This window comes from Myotis brandtii, unplaced genomic scaffold, assembly GCF_000412655.1.
Source record: "Myotis brandtii unplaced genomic scaffold, ASM41265v1 scaffold182, whole genome shotgun sequence".
Classification (NCBI taxonomy): domain Eukaryota; kingdom Metazoa; phylum Chordata; class Mammalia; order Chiroptera; family Vespertilionidae; genus Myotis; species Myotis brandtii.
In genome coordinates, this window is record NW_005356751.1 from 4,346,035 (window position 1) to 4,363,826 (window position 17,792).

The 17,792-nt window shown below is 38.6% G+C and overlaps 1 protein-coding gene across 1 annotated transcript in view; it reads left to right on the forward strand.

Annotated features, from left to right (window-relative positions):
* The window catches only part of FBN1 (fibrillin 1), a 243,974-nt gene that overhangs the window by 158,569 nt on the left and 67,613 nt on the right, over positions 1-17,792 (forward strand). Inside the window, exons 18-30 of the mRNA XM_005863975.2 lie at positions 434-559; positions 1,099-1,218; positions 1,311-1,448; positions 2,313-2,363; positions 3,970-4,095; positions 5,357-5,584; positions 7,539-7,664; positions 7,777-7,905; positions 8,703-8,828; positions 8,939-9,064; positions 10,255-10,377; positions 11,442-11,567; positions 13,536-13,661. Of these exons, the coding sequence (XP_005864037.1) occupies positions 434-559; positions 1,099-1,218; positions 1,311-1,448; positions 2,313-2,363; positions 3,970-4,095; positions 5,357-5,584; positions 7,539-7,664; positions 7,777-7,905; positions 8,703-8,828; positions 8,939-9,064; positions 10,255-10,377; positions 11,442-11,567; positions 13,536-13,661 (1,671 nt within the window). The remainder of the gene's footprint in view (positions 1-433; positions 560-1,098; positions 1,219-1,310; positions 1,449-2,312; positions 2,364-3,969; positions 4,096-5,356; positions 5,585-7,538; positions 7,665-7,776; positions 7,906-8,702; positions 8,829-8,938; positions 9,065-10,254; positions 10,378-11,441; positions 11,568-13,535; positions 13,662-17,792) is intronic.

Consider the following 17,792-nt stretch of genomic DNA (forward strand, 5'->3'; position numbering starts at 1 on the left):
GAGACCTTTTAAATTATTCTAAAGAAGAAACACTTATCCTGGAACCAACACATATCAAAAATGGACCATACCTTCTAAATGTTTATTTAGTTTCTTAAATCAATAGATTAGTCCTTTGAATTCTGGTACAATGAGACAATTATATAAAGATTAGCAATTGCCAGTAAATCCAGATTTTCTTCCTGCTCAAGAAAGAAGTGAATGAACAGTGTGTGGTGATTTTATACTTTGTATATACCAAGTACAGATAATCAGGTCAAGCCCCCATTTTCCTAAAATTGGGTGGTTTAGGCAAAGACCAATGGGACAGAAGTTTTGCCTCTTTGTTTGAATTAATCATATCATTGTGACTTTGTAAACCCAACTAAAAGAGCAAAGAAGTTGCATGAAAGGGATGGGCTCTTTTAAAAGTTCATTTTCATTGGTTTTCCAGATATTAATGAATGTGTATTGAACAGTCTACTTTGTGACAATGGACAATGTAGGAACACTCCTGGAAGTTTTGTCTGTACCTGCCCCAAGGGATTTATATACAAACCTGATCTAAAAACCTGTGAAGGTAAACTACATTTTTTTTGTTCCTATACTACATACTTTGCTTTCTTTTGTATTGCCACTAGAAAGCCATGGAAATAAATTAGAGTCACTTCTATTTTAGATAATTATGCCCCTTTAGTTGAGAATCTGTGGTCCTAAATGACACTTGTATACACTTTGCAAGCTATTGGTGGTACTTACCTGCAATTGGCATATTATTTGTCCTTTATTCTTAGTTTAAGTACCTTTTAAAAGCATTCATTTTGCATTTGCCTGCAATTGGAATTTTATTAGCTATCATTTAATAGATGCAGAAGACATTACATATATGTTGTTTGAGTTCATTATTCAGAAATCAAACTTACATTTGCTCCATATTCTGTACTATAGATACTTGTTTAATTATTATTTTTGGCATTCCATCTAGTCTAGAAAAAATCTATTTAGGCCAGCTTTACTATCCAATGAAGAATTTATGATAGCCATTGAGGCCAAAGTTTCCATATCCATTCATGCTCAAGACTAGTGTTTAGCAGTGATATAGAGCTGTTTTTGTTTCAGATATCGATGAATGTGAATCCAATCCTTGCATTAATGGAGTCTGCAAAAACAGCCAAGGCTCTTTCATCTGTGAATGTTCTCCTGAAAGTACTTTGGATCCAACAAAAACCATCTGCATAGGTATTTATCTTCCTGAGAATGATTTCCTGGTGTTTACCAATGCTGCTGTATTGAAATACCTATTAAATATTATCCCTCCCTACCCCCCACAGAAACCATCAAGGGCACTTGCTGGCAGACTGTCATCGATGGGCGGTGTGAGATCAACATCAATGGAGCCACCTTAAAGTCTGAGTGCTGTTCCTCCCTTGGTGCTGCCTGGGGGAGCCCCTGTACCATATGCCAAGTCGGTAAGTGAAATGGGCGCTGTGGCTCCTGTGCCCATCTCACTGGTCACTTTGCTTAGAAAGGGGAGGCCTAGTACTTTGTGCATTTGGGCTCACGTGAGGATTTTAGAAGATTTAATTCTGATGACTTCAATAAAACATATTACTGAATAGGAAACTAAGAGAAGTATCAAAGACAATAATTTCAGATAATTTGTCAATTTATTGTTTTCTATCACCAGTTACCTGGTGTTGCTTTCCTAGACCAGCAATTCCTATTGGCTCTCTGGAGAATCTTGGGACTAGGGGTTCTGAGCCTTGTATAGGTGCACATTTTCTTCCAAAAAAAATTGAGTAACATAAAGAAATCAGTATTCATGACTAAATTTGTAAGTCTGTTGCAAAGCTGAGGTCTGGGAGACTTGCTGATGATTTTGTTGATTCAATCTTTGGGTATATAAATGCATGAATTTACATGGTATGAATGCTACAGGGCATGAGATATTCAAGTTCTAGACTTTGGTTTTAAAACTCATGTTACAGTAATCCTATAGTTTGATTCCTATTTTAGGGCTAATAGCAACAGAGAAATCTAGTCAGTTTCCTTCTTGGTCATCAATATAACATGATATTTAGGGCACCTTGATGTCTTTTTGGATATCTCACAGGAACTGAGCTTTATTTAAGGATACATTTCATTATTCTTTTTCTCTTATGCAGTTTCAAAAACACTTTGTTATCTCAGACTTATTTATAGAAACAAAATGTAATTCATGTTCCCGGTCCTCTTTCGTGTTTCTTATACTAGGTCATAACTACAAAGTCTGGATATTGTTATCTCAAATTTGTTTTTTGTTTTTGTTTGTTTGTGGGGTTTTTTTTTTACAGATCCCATATGTGGTAAAGGCTACTCAAGAATAAAAGGAACACAATGTGAAGGTATTTATGATTATTTATAAACCATAAATTTCTGTGTGCTTGAAGAATGCTTGTGTTAACTTGGACTGGATAAAGATGTCATGTAACTTCACAATGAGAAATATGCCGCAGAGAAATAAAATAATGAGAACTGAAGAGCACAACAGATGTTAATTTCACAAGCATATATATGCTCTTGCCAGTTTCAAACTACTATGGCCAGAGTACAGGATGGCTGAAAATGTAGGCTGACCATACTTTGAATTGACTGCCCTTTCAAAATGCTGTTTATCAAGAAGATAAAACAGGTTTTTAATAGGGCTGTAAAATTTGCCTTTTTCTTGGTTTGTCCTATTTTTTGTTGTTTGTTTGTTTCATCACAGATGATTTAGAAAGACACACTTAGCTGCATTATTTTTGAAAATATACATAGATTAATCTCCAGTTTGCCGTGATTCTTTCTCCTGGAGTTCCAGATAGACATAGGTCAGGGTGACTAACACAACCTGACATGACACAGCAGCTGAACAATTTTAAAAACAGCAATTAGTCCCATATGTGGGATGAAATGCAATTTCTTCCCTGCTGAAATAAAGAGGAACACTGTAACCCCCACCCAAGGTCTTGCTTTCCAAATAATGACTGAATTCTTTGGCCTTTCTTTGGTCCAGACCCACTGTTAATAACTTCTCTGACCTCAGCAGCACATTTTTGTATACAAGTGGCCAGAACAAAAAAAAAAGAATCCAAAAAGGTAAATTTCCCCCTTCCCATTTATCTCTCTTACAAGGAGAGATCAGGAACATTTTTTTAGCGTCCCTAGTTTGGGAAATATTTCTTCTAAACAGAGACACTGTGAGTGAATTTCTTAACCAATGCTCCATATTTTCGACATTGGCAAGTAAGTGCCTTTCTTTGGATTAATTTGGTGGTGAATATTTTTCCAAATTAAGTGCAGAGAACATACTGCTTTGCATTAAGCAAAGTGGGACAGAAGGGCACATTTGAGAGTCAGTGAATGATAAATGGATGAACGCGAGCATCTTTTGAGTCTCCCCAATTCAAACTGGGACCACCAAGGTTTTGACAGAACAGTGAGACCATAGCTGAGGTAGAACCAGTAATACACTCCTGGGGACTTCTCAGCACTTCTCAAAAGGGAATCTTTTTACCGGCTCCACATATTCCTTAGTAGGATTTTCTTCTATGCCCACGTACAAGCTCTTTATTCTTTGCCAATTTGAAAGACCAGGTTTCTGTTTCTCTACTTACTTCCAAACATCTGGTCTCATAAAGCTAATTATATGGTTCCTGGGAGCCTTACCTGGGATAGTCACAGTACCCAGAGCTGTCTCCAAGACCTCACACCAGCTCCCTGTCTCTTCAACTCAGAAATTACTCCTGAGACCAATGGAGAAACTCATATCTTTAGGAGCAGGTGAGCTCTATTTGTTGCTATACAGACACCCCAGAAACTCTACCTACACTCTTTGGAAGCAAAATCATTTTCTGATCTTATCAAGTTCAAATGGCCTTTTCTCTTATGAGAATAATTATGACTTCATGAATGGAATAAGGTAGAATGACGTTACAGATATATTAACTTCATGCTTTTTTTCCTGCATAGATATCAATGAATGTGAGGTGTTCCCAGGAGTCTGCAAAAATGGCGAATGTGTGAACACCAGGGGATCCTTTAAGTGCCAGTGTCCCAATGGGATGAGTTTGGATTCCACCGGGAGGATCTGCCTGGGTAACACAGAACTTATTACTTTTCTGGTGATCATTTCTTAAAGATTATTAACACTTCAGTTAACAAGATAGAGCTGAATATTTGGTTCCAAGTACAGATACACGCATCCCAAATTCAGCATTTCCGTTAGGATCCATGGTGGTTTTTTGGAAAAAGAGCCTTCCCTACTGAAGCTCTTTGTTTATTCTTTATAAAAAGAGTAGAGAACGTGTTAGTGAAGTGAATTGTATGTAATTGTTCCTTCAATCATTATCACCATAGTTATTATTCCAGAGCTCTTAAATCCACCCCCATATGTCATGGGCTCTAAGATATGAGGTGAATGGTGGAGAGAATACTTTCAATTAAAAAACTATAACTCATACCTGCCAGGCATGTCCTCCTATTGGCCAGGAGGACAGGTGCTTGCAGGAAACTCTTGTGGGTATCAGGAAAGAGAGGGAATATCATGCCTTATGTTTTAATTACACTTTACAATTTTCAGATGCATAATCTCATTTGTCTCATTGTCTAAGACAAGCAGACTTCTTAGTCACAGAATAGGACCAAATTCCAGGTCTTCTGACCTCTGGTCTGCTACTCTTTCTATTCTTCCTCATAATCCCATGAATTTGGGGTTGGAGCTAGATCAGTGATGGCGAACCTTTTGAGCTCGGCGTGTCAGCATTTTGAAAAACCCTAACTTAACTCTGGTGCCGTGTCACATATAGAAATTTTTTGATATTTGCAACCATAGTAAAACAAAGACTTATATTTTTGATATTTATTTTATATATTTAAATGCCATTTAACAAAGAAAAATCAACCAAAAAAATGAGTTCGCGTGTCACCTCTGACACGCATGTCATAGGTTCGCCATCACTGAGCTAGATGTACCCCACATGTATCCAGAAGGATGTGTACATGAACACATGTTGAAGTGAAAGGAATACTTGAGAAGAGGAGTGAATGGCTTTTCTTGGCTGTTTTTCCTCATTTTGGAGTTTACCATTCCATCTCTCCAAAATGAAGTGGATCAGAGGAAAAGGGGCTGGGGCCAGCTCAGATGTTCTCCAAAGATAGAGTGTAGTTTGATTTTAGCCTGAGAAGAGATGGCAAGACATCATGGCCAATATGCATTGGTCACCGGCACGTCTGTGAAAACATCCCCCCCACCCCCAAGCGCATTGCAGGATTTCTTAGAATACTGCTCCTTTCATAGAATTATCAGAAAAAGGGAACACAGAGTAGCTCTCCTCAGGCTCCCTCTGTTCTCTGGCAGATATCCGCATGGAAACCTGCTTCCTGAGGTACGATGACGAGGAGTGCACGCTGCCCATTGCCGGCCGCCACCGCATGGACGCCTGCTGCTGCTCTGTGGGGGCGGCCTGGGGTACGGAGGAATGTGAGGAGTGTCCCATGAGAAACACGCCTGAGTATGAGGAGCTCTGCCCCAGAGGACCCGGATTTGCCACAAAAGAAATTACAAACGGAAAACCTTTCTTCAAAGGTACAATGGTGTCAGTGGTTGGTTGCCCTTTAGACCAACAGGATGCATTTGCATGAGCCCAGAGTTCTACCAATGGGATTACAATGAGTGGTCATCCTTGATCATCTCAGCATACATTCTTTGCTTCCTGAGTGATCTGTAACCAAACATTCACTCTGTAATGGGTTTTCTTTTTTCTATATCTCAGGATTTCCTGAGGTTGCTTGCCTCACCCATCTCGCCATTATTAAGTGTTAAAGTACATTTTAATGCTACCCGAAGCCAAACATGAATGAAAGGAAATGGGAAAATTGTATGCCATCTGCTAAAGCCATATGAGAAGACCTTTTATCTGCTGATTTGAGCGTCCATGTCTCTGCAGTCCACCTGAGTATAGATAATGGAGGGTGAATGGCATGAGAAACCCAGCGGCAGAACCTCTTTGTCCAAATGTAGTGAAACTCGTTCCTGTGGCAGACACACTCCAGGGACAGGATATTTCAAATATTATTTCAGTTTATTATACTATAATCTAAAATCCATGCAAAAAAAAAAACAAGAAGTCGCAGATTTAATCTAATTCCAATTTGATTTAAGTTTTTACACACAATGAAACAGAACTTGTTTACTTTAGCATATGGAAAAAATCACAATTGGTTACTCAGAATTCCGACTATTCAGGGAGGCTCAGCTTATGTTCCCAGTATAGAGTTTTGTGTCGGTTGCCCATTGTGTCTGGTCCTAGTTATTATGCTTCATAATTGAATCAGATGGGAAATGAGTATATAAATATCAGTTAACTATCTTTATAGAAAAATGTGTAGACTTTTTTTTTCCTACTGAGCATTTTGTCCAAGAGGCTCTGGGGTTTAAAATTGTTGTGTCTAGAAAGACGGTTTCTAGATGGCCCTCTTAAATGTCTCTTAAGTAAATTTAAAGGAACTCGAGTGATTTGCTTCCAAAGGCTGTGGGAATCCATTGCCACAGAAGGACTTGATGTTCTTGAGATTTAATCTGCCTGTTCTGTCTCTCATGACACTACGCAAAAATTAACTTGTATTTCTTGAGCTTTAGGTCTTACTCTGGAAAGGTTCCTAAAAGGGTAAACTCAGATTACACGTTACAGAAGTCATCTCCTAGTATACAAAAAAAAAACCTCTTCTGCCTATATTAATGAAACTCTATGGCTCTATAACATTGATAAAATATTTTTAAATAGTATACATTACTTCCAAATAATTTAAAGTAGAAATGATGTCTTCTTTGAAATTCTTGTATGTTGGGCATATCTAAAACACATCAAAAAGCATAAATGAATATCTTATTTCTCTACACCAGTGATGTTCAACCAGTGTGCCTCAAGGATTCTTAAAATATACAATATCTGACTACTAAGTCAGGGGCACTAACCTATTTTCCCTGAGATTATCAAATTAAAAAATGACAGGAGTCAGCACAATAATAGCCATCTGGTGTGAATGAATCAAAATTATACCTTTTTTTTTTAGTCAGATCAGCCAAAAATGTAATATATTTTTTCGGTTTACCATAGAATTTTAGTATAATTACTTTATACATGCCATGAGATGGAAAAGGATGAAAATCTTTGCTCTATACGCTCAATTGGTTGTTGTGGGGCAATATATTCTAATAATCTTCTATATGCTTTAAGTATAAGCACTAGTGGTTTAGACCATTCATTCAGCAAATAGTTAAATGTTCAGTGTGTCTCAGGCTGGATTCTAGAAGTCCAAATAAACACACTCCTTACTTCTCTGATAATGCTTTCTAAAACAGAAGTTTAAGAGACTAGAAATGTGTACATAGTCATATTTCTCATGGATCATCACACAGTCCTTAAAATGAATATTGCCAAGACCTTATATCAAGACCCTCCAATCTCCCGGGTTTAACACGGTGGGATTGAGACCTATTGGTTACTCACAACTTTTCACACATTTTATTTTTCTTGAAGATATCAATGAATGCAAGATGATTCCCAGCCTCTGCACCCACGGCAAGTGCAGAAACACCATTGGCAGTTTTAAGTGCAGGTGCGACAGTGGCTTTGCTCTTGACTCTGAAGAACGGAACTGCACAGGTCAGTGAGGGGACTCACCTTGGAGGGACACCCTTTAGACTCTTCATCTTTATTCCACAAGAAGGAAGGCTATCCTGATACTCACTTGCTGCCACTTGCTGCTTTTGTGCAGACATTGATGAGTGCCGCATATCTCCTGACCTCTGTGGCCGTGGCCAGTGTATAAACACCCCAGGGGACTTTGAATGCAAGTGTGACGAAGGCTATGAAAGTGGATTCATGATGATGAAGAACTGCATGGGTAAGTGTTTCTCCGTTTGATCAGCACAGGAAAGAAAGGATTCCAAGCAGCTTTGAGGATTCATGGCCCATGGCCTGGCTTCCTGTTCCCCCCGTGCACTGCTCTCCTGACCAGTGAGTCTGGAATCAGTCTGTGGCAGCGGGAGACTGACATGTGGGAGAGCTGAGGGAATTCATGCTGCGGGGTGGTGGGTGGCCTCAGACACCAGTTATGGGTCCCAGACAAGTGAGTGTAAAACCTAGAATAGACACCGCAGGGAAGAGAGAACAATTCAAATATAAGCTATATTCAAGATCACATTATAGTGTCTCTGCCCGATATTCCTAGAAGAGGAGATTAATTAAGCTGGTTGCATTAAATCAGGGCCCCTAGAAACAAGCCTGAGATGGAGATTATTTTGAGGGAGTGCTCTCGGGAAGAGCCTAAAGAAGTGAGGGAGGCAGGTGAGGGAAGGAGAAGAGAAGCAGACTTCAGCCTTACCAGGCTTCCATAGGTGACTCAGGAGTGGGAATGGCATTGGAGAATTGTCCTACCTTGAGACAAGGAGGCCAAGATTTTCTGTTTCCACATTGTTCAGTCAACTATTGGCCATGTGTGGCCCCCAAAATGGGAAGGAAATACAATACCTCACCTCCTGATATTTCTGAATGAAATGCACAGCAGTTCTTCAAGAAGGAATCTGTGAGCCATTAGTGGCCAGGACACCCAGAAACGGGGTGATGAGTACACTGGCGTGGACATGGGGACCTGGGCCGGACACCACCAACATCTTCAACAGGGTCGTTTCCATTTTGCAGATATTGACGAGTGTCTGCGAGATCCCCTCCTGTGCCGAGGAGGCGCTTGCCTAAACACCGAGGGAAGTTACCGCTGTGAATGTCCTCCTGGTCATCAGCTGTCCCCCAACATCTCAGCATGTACTGGTAAGGAGGAAGACTTCAGACCACTTACTGGTGGTCAGTCATTCGACCCACGTCTCTGCCAGAGTCCGAAGCTGATGGCTGGATGTTTGCTATTCCTATTTTCTGCACAGACATCAACGAGTGTGAACTGAGTGCGAACCTCTGTCCTAATGGCCGGTGTGTGAACCTCATAGGGAAATATCAGTGTGCCTGCAACCCTGGGTATCATTCAACTCCCGACAGGCTGTTTTGTGTGGGTAAGTCCTATACAATATATTGTTTTATATTTTATTTTATTAGTCTCTTTCTAAAGCACTCAAGCCGTGTTCTCGGAGTTCTGCTCCCATCACTAGCTACCTTTACTTAATCTTCCTTGTTTCCCTGTGAGTAAAATTCTTTTCCTTGTGGCTCACAATGTTCAGATATCAGCTCCTTGTGTGTTTCAAGAGCAACTAAGTGAGAGCTATGGGATGTTTCAGCTCTAACAAGTACAGTTTGACCCATGCTGCTTTAACGGTGAATGGTAGCACATGCTCTGTTTACACAGATGCATAACCAGGCAAATCAGCACGTGATTACTAACCCCCTGAAATAATGAAGCATGGTGAGTGCTGTGAAAAAGCCAAAAAAACATAGGGTGTAATCTCTGCCCTTAGGTGGTTTAGATCAGCTGAGAGATTTCAAAGAATAATTATTCGAAAGAAGACTATGATATCTTACCCAGAAAGAGGCCAGGTGTGGCACTCCTTAAAGAGGGGACTTTGGGGGACAAGCCTTTTGCTTTGTGGCTGGCCCTCTGTAGGTTTAGTCGTGCTGGAAAGAGTGGCTCAGAAAACCCTGTGGCTTTATTATGCCCAAAGTCAAAGTGAAACTTTGTGCGAACTGCCAGTTTTTGCCTGGTTTGGGGTGTACATCATGTGGAACTGCCAAGTCTCACATGGTTTCTACCCAAAGTCATAAATCAGCCCAAAAATTCTCCTGAAATATGGCCCAGGACAACCTCAGAACTCTAACTCAAGTTCTTGAAAGGTTTAGAACTTCAGCCAGTCAAACCGAATGTCAAGTTTATAACTGAATCTGTGACCCAGAGAATTTCACCCATGTGGTCATTGTCATATATGTTCTCATAGCCCCTAGCATTTCTCCTACATTGCAGGTGGCACACTGTGTATTGTGTAATTAATTGTTCATCTAATTCTCCAGCTGAAGTTCAGCATTATGAGGTCTTGTGTCTATCACATTCACCATTAGATTCATATCTCTAGCATATAGTAGGTGTGTAGTTCATATTTTTTGAAGAAATCAAGCAATGTGGTGACTTCCAGTTGCCCTAGGATGTTCTTTTTTGTTTGTTTATTTGTTTTCCTTGACCCATGCCTAGAAATTATAAATACATGCCATGATCATAAACACAGAAAAAGGTAATATTATTTTTATTTTTTTTTAGACATTGATGAATGCAGCATAATGAATGGTGGTTGTGAGACCTTCTGTACAAACTCTGAAGGTAGCTATGAATGTAGCTGTCAGCCGGGATTTGCACTAATGCCCGACCAGAGGTCATGTACTGGTAAGTAGGTTTTAGCCTCCTGGGAAATAACAGGTCCCTTTTTAGAGTAGTTTGGTGCCTGGACTGTGGAATTAATAGTTCTGAGTCCAGATCTTTGGTTTGTTACATATTTTTGCTGTGTGTCATTGATAAAGATCCTTAGCTTAAGATTTCTCATCTATAAAACGGGGCTCAGATTGCCTATGTGGAAGAGTATGTACAGCACTTAGTGTAGTATCTGGCACATGCTCAACAAGTGCAGTCTAAAATAGTGTCTCCATTGATCAGAATTTTGAAGAATCTGATCTCTTGACTTACTTCAGTGCTCTTCAGGGTGTGTTGCCTGGACCAGCAGCATCAGCCTCAACTGAGCATGTCTTAGAAATAGAAAATCTTGGGCCCCACCCCAGACCCACTGAATCAGAAACTCCTGGGGGTGGAGCACAGTAATCTATTTTCACAAGCTCTCCAAGTGATTTGGATGTGAGAAATGCTGGTCTAATTTACACTTCTTGATGTATCATCCTGGGCTAGAAGAGCCATGTAGGCATCTAGAGGTGAAAAATGAGGTGGGTAGTATAGGTACTGATTTTGGCTTGGGTTAAGAAGAGAACTTAGGTGTAGAGACCAAAAATATCTTATCTGACCTCGAAAAATCTCCCTGAAAAGCCCTAAATATATATATTTTGCTATAAAAATTAAATGTTGGAAATATTTTTACTAAAATTACATCTGAGTAGATATGCTTATTAACTAGTTTTCACTTTAAACATATCAATAAAACAGAAGATGATAGACTTTAGGCATTTAAATTTCATGAAAAAATAGGATTCATAATCATTTTTGAATGACAAATTCATATCAGAGATAAAATTGCTAATTAAATGATGGACTTTTAATTGGGTGTGAACCTTGACCTTGAACAGTATGTTGGAATCTTGAAAATGGTTCTCTCCTGATAGCATGTTCATTTGGATTTGAGACCTAATTCTCTAATGCAAGTGGGCTGAGTCCATTCAACTTGGGTCACTGAATTAAGAGAACCAATATCAACAACAGGTCATTGTTGGTTTTATTCTCTGCAGACATTGATGAGTGTGAAGATAACCCCAATATCTGTGATGGTGGTCAGTGTACCAACATACCTGGAGAGTACAGGTGCTTGTGTTATGATGGATTCATGGCATCTGAAGACATGAAGACTTGTGTAGGTAAGCAAAGAAACAGAATTTTCCATTTTCTTTGATTATTCACAAGTACTGTTAAATTACATAAAGATTAGTTTGGGGAGCTGATAGATCCTATATGAAAAGTAAGGATATTTAGGGGTATAATGCTAATATTCCAGAACTGGCATTTCAAAAAGCAACTTCCTTGTGACTGTGATATGATGTTCTTGTCAGATATGTTATGTGGATGAGCTACCATTGGTCAATTCCAGATAGAGTTGATTTTGTCTATGCATTATTTCTGTCCACTTAGCCCTCCTGCTATAATTAGAGTTTAGGCTTTTAAAATGTTTAACTAAAAGCAAGCAAAATTTATTTCTGACAAAATGCAATAACTCTAGAATTGATTGCATTTGTTTTAGAATTTCTATTGCTATGTATTAAAATTTGTTAAACTTTTCTGCAATATCTAATCTGCCTTTAATCCTGTTCAGTATATTTTTTATCTCAGACATCATTTTCATCTCTAAAATTTTATTTAGGTATTTTTCATACTTCTGTGTCTCTATTCGATATGTTCAATCATTCCTCTAGCTTTTGAACTTATGGGATACAGTTATAATAACTGTTTTGATGTCCTGTTCCACTAATTCTGTCATCTGTGTCAGTTCTGAGTCATCTCAGTAAATTGACTTTTTATTATGGTTCATATTTTCCCGCTTCATGGAATGCCTGGTAATTTTTGATTGGATGCCAGACATTATAAATTTTTACTTTCTAGGTGCTAGATATTTTTGGATTCCTAGAAATATTCTTGAGCTTTATTATGTAACTCCGTTAAGTTATTTGGAAACAGATTGATCCTTTCAAAATCTTGCTATTATGCTTTTAAGAAAAGTTAGTCTTGGGCTAATTTTGCTCCATTACTGTGGCAAGATTCTTCTGGACACTCTACCCAAACCCCTGTGAATTCTGGGATATTCCAAACTGGTAGGAAGAGGCACAAGTCCAGGCCTTCCGTGAACGCTGATGATTGTTTCCTCTAATTCCTGTGGGTGGTACTTCCCTTAGCTTTGAGTAGTTTCCTTGCATGAATCCATTGATCAGTACTCATCTGAATACTTGACTGGGCCCCTTCGCAGGTATTTGGATGCTTTCTTACTGTGCAGTTTCCATCTGTCCCTTGCCCTGCCCTGTGAACTCTAGTGACCTGGGCCTTTCAGGACTTCCAGCTTCACCTCCTTGATCCAGGGACACTACCTGGTTCCATCTGTCATCCCTTCTCTATGCCAGGGACTTAAAACTCTCCCTACATAGTAATCTGGGGCTTCATAGAACTCATCTAGTTTGTTTTTTTTTCTTTGAGATCACTGTCTTTTGTTGCCTTTCTTGTCCTTTTGTTGCTTCAGGTGGGAAGGTAAATTCTGTGCCAGTTACTCCATCTTGGCCAGAAGCAGGAATTTAAAATTGAAAATATTTAAATTGTATCACATTTATAGCTTCAGAAAACCCTTACTGAATATTTGTGAAGTCCCAGAAGTGAAAGTGAATGTCATAACAAAGTAAATAACTTTAAATTTGGGGGGAAAGTGAAGTTTGTAACTACCTACACTAAGACTACTCGTTTATCTGTCCTATCTTTAAAAATATGGAAACTAACTTGTTGGCATCATGCAAACTGAATTAAAAGTTTCATCTTGCAACATCATATGCTGTTTTGAAAAGTTTTCTAGACTGTCACATAAACAGGCTCTATACTTAGCCTAGAGTCAATCAGTTTCTTTGCTTACTTGACCTCCTGCCTATGACCCAGATAAATTGCCAGTGTGCTGGCTAGCCTGCAATGTAGAAAGGACATGTGAATTGAGCTCCACAGATCTGATGCATTTTTTGAGTGGAAGTATTTCACCCTTTCTGATTTATTTAGCACAGTTGCATTATCTAGGGGGAAAAGTACTCACTGATATCAAATAAATGGTTATATGCATTAATGATATCTATGTTTTACAGATGTTAATGAATGCGACTTGAATCCAAATATCTGTCTAAGTGGAACCTGTGAAAACACGAAAGGCTCATTTATCTGCCACTGTGACATGGGATATTCAGGCAAAAAAGGAAAAACTGGCTGTACAGGTATGTTTTTTAAATCAGACAATAAAACATTAAGTGGTTAAGAGACTGCTACCATAATTATAGATTAATACAAATTTTAGATCTACTAACATTTTAATTACATTATAAAGCATTTTGTATAATATTTTTTTATTAACTTATCCTGTACTTCTTTGAAATTTGTCTTACTATAGATTGGATCTAAGCTGCAAGTTTTTTCTTTACCTGTTAAACAAGGCATATTGGATAAATTACCACTATAACTAATACTATAAGTATCACATTTTTATGAAATTAAAATCACATTTTATATCAAAGTAATTAACATGCTAATTACCAAACATTCATATCCCTTTACAGTTGTGCACCACATATAATGTTTAGGTCGTCAGACCACATGTACAATAGTGGTCCCATAAGATTTTAATGGAGCTGAAAAATTCCCATTACCTAGAAATGCTGTTGCTGTGGTAATGTCATAGCTCAATGTTTTTGTGGTGATGCTCGTGTGAACAAATCTGCACAGCCAGTCATATAGCGGTACAGCACATCCAGTTACAGTAGGAGGCTGCACCATCTAGGTTTGTGTAAGTGCACTCTAGTATTCGCACAACAACAAAATTGCTTGACTATGCATTTCTCAGAACATATCCCATCATTAACTGGCACGTGATTGTATTAAAGCAAGCCTTTCTCAATAACCTCCACTGCCAACATTTTATTTAAGGTCATAACTTTTTAAAGAAGCATATCCTATAATTCAAATATTTCATCAATTCTCATCAGTCTTCTAGTTCCTTAAATTAGTGTGCTTTTGATTTATTAAGTGGCATTAGCCCAAATAAGTCTTTATTCCTGGGACTTAACAAATCTTATGTAGTGCTAATTAAGCCATTTTGTAATTTTGGTTGTCTAATACTAATAGCACAATAATACCAATAAGAAAAATCTTTCTACACCCAGCCAGGGTTGCTCAGTGGTTGAGCATCGACCCAGGAACCAAGGAAATCTTTTCACAGTATTTCTAGATTATTCTATTAAATGTCAAATAAAAGAGGTAATTCTTTGTGAGTGATTTTGTTTTGAAGTATTTAGTTGTTATTTTCAAACTTGAGACAGTGATGTGTTAAGTATGTAGAATAATGAGCAACATTTTTCAGTAATTATTTATATAATAGATTGTGGCATATAACATAATTTAAAACATAATAGAGACCATGGTGAGCTTGAATTAGATAACTGCATAATTTCTTTACAAATAACAGACTTTAATTCCAAATGCCAGTTTGGCAAGCCCCTGTGACTTAGAATGAACATTAAAATATTTTCAGATTGGCAACGTGGTAAGTGTACAGATCCTTTTCTAAATTATAGCAACATTTTCCAAGAAAACCCCCAAATATATTATCATTTTAAGCTGTGCAATAATACCAAGTTTCAAAGTTATAGATATACAAAATAACACCAATAATATTACTATTGGTTCAAAAATGGCAGATTCTAGCCAAATTGTAAAAATAAGCATGAAGTTGGAATGCTTTTCATCCTCACTATATTACTCTTCATATGAAGTATGGCTAGGGGGTCCATTCTAATAGCACAGTGTTTCAAATCTCAACTCCTCATGTGGTCTCTGGGGTACAAATGATGCTTAGCTCACTACATCTATGGTGTAAGCTTTATTTTTAGTTTCCAGTATAAATACAGAATTTGGGATAAGGGGGGAGGGGTCTGGCAGTAATGAAGGAAAAGGTAGTACAGTTTCATATTGCATTTTACTTAATAGAGGCTAATGCCAGTGTTTGGCTCAGTTGAACTCACTGAAATTTATCCCAGGGAATAGTAATGTTTAAGAAGGGAGAAGTTAATCTAATGGGATGTTCTTCAGCTATAAGAAAAAGAGATTTCTAGAATTGTATGCTCCAAATTCCAGCTAAGAGGGCCATGTGCAGAGGCCAATTATTTTAGGCCTTTCACCATGAAGACAGCTTACATTTTCATGCGATGTTAATTTTATTTTAGGTAAGTGAGATATAATGCCCTTGGCACAGTGCTTGACATTCAGTAGCCAGTCAATAAATGGTATCTCCTGTTGTTATTGTAAAATGAGACGTAGACAGTGTCTAGAAGCCATTTAATTGAAGACATAACTTGTAGTCTAGCAAAATTCTATACTACTATTTACTGACACTCAATTGAAGTCAGTTTTAAGAAAGAAAAATCTTCCCCCTTTATATTAAAAGGCTTGTTGTTAAGTGAGTTTGCACAGATACTGAGACTATGGTGAGAAGAGCTGCGTACATCATATGAGATAAGATGACACCAGTTTTACTGTACGAACAGAAATCTTTCAGTAAATTGTGTGAACAGAAACATAGATTTGAAGTCCAATAAATTACTCTCTCTCTTCCCAAGCATCAACATCCACCTGATAGCCTAAGATGAATTTTAATTTTGTAAAAACCCAGATAGCACTGTAGGGAGAAGACTCCAGTCTCATGGCCCCTTTGATATCATACCAGTGTGGCCTATGCTCTTCTCCTGTGAGGCAGAAGAACTCCGGATTTTATTCCTAGTTCTTCCACTGGTTCATGAGCTTGAAGAAATCAGATAAGCATTCCCCTTGGGTGAACACCCTGCAGTGAAGTAGGGAAGGAGGGGGTGCATTCAGGGGGAAAGAAAAAGAGGGCCTCTGTAAGTACTGTTATTAACAACCAAGGGTATCACATCTGATTGAAAATGACTTACACAAACAGGAATTGGCAGCACGTCTGGTATACTTAAAAACAAGTTTTAAAAAATCTGAGCCAAAATAGTTTTTAATCCCATGTAACTAGGGCTCTTTTAGCCTGCTTTTAGTTTAAAATTAGTGTCACTCCCGACTTAGAATACTAGCAGGTTACCTTGGTGATAGCCATGTTAAACACAAGTGTTTATAATGTCCCAGGCAACTAATATAAATACAGATATGTTCTCGCCTAATGGGATAAGCAAGCCACACAACAAATAACAATGAAGAGCAGACCTGGAACTATGTTTTTGATGAATATCTTATATATATTTCTATACAAGCATAATATGTATAATATACATAATATATATTTTTAAAATAAAAGCCTGTAAAGGAATTATAAAAGTATGTGTACTATTTCATAGGGAGGAACTTTGTTTCACGAGAACGAGAAAAATGTCCTCTGGGTTCCATTACAGCTTTGTCTAAATATTTCAGCTCCCTTGTCATTACTGATTGTTTCCATTTTAACAAATAAACATGTTCCCCCCCCCCGCCCCCCATCACTTCAGCAGTGTTCAGAATCCACCCACTGACTTACATTCCCAGCCTACACAGATGTTAGGGTTTCTTTTTTGTCCGTAAGCGTTGTCCAAATCCTGGTTTGAGGAGAATGTTTGATTTAATGGAGGAAGAAAGTACATTTGTTTGAATCTAGAACACAGCTCTCTGTCCCTGGCTTGAGGGAGCTTGCTGGGTTAGTGTTTCTGTGGCCCCATGCAAGGCTTCTGCTGCTCATTTTGCCTAATTGTCATTAGACAACCAATCAGAAAGAGAGGAACTAGGTTGCTGCTAGGTGCCACCCTTGGTGGGTCCTGGCTTTCACAAGCTAATTTGCAAGAACCTTCCACCCTCATGTGCTCACTCAATCAGTTAGCAAGGTATACCATTAACATCAGTTGTTTTGAGTTAAAATAGCGGGATTTCTTGGTAATGCCATTTCTCAAACTGTGTGCTTCTTTTTACCTGAGAAATGTTGCTAGTGGGTCCATGAGAGAGAATCATATACTTCAAAACCACCAGCACTCAGTGACAGTTGTGCACCCACTTTCTTCCAGCTTCTTATCGCCGCTAATTGTTCTCCACTGGCTGTCAGCCTGTGGAAACTCGGTGGGTGTTCACTTAAATTATCTTGGCTCCAAATTTGGATTCAAATGAAGAAATCCAAGTAGCCTTCACGTTTGGCCTCTCCATTCACTCAAACGTCCTCTTCCCCAATGCCTAATCAAGGAGATGCCACAGTGTGTCAGCTCTGCTGGATTAGGCTCCACGTGACTGATGCCCAGATGGTGGGAATGCAGGTGTTGATTAGGGTCCACCACGTGACTGATGCCCAGATGGTGGGAATGCAGGTGTTTGTG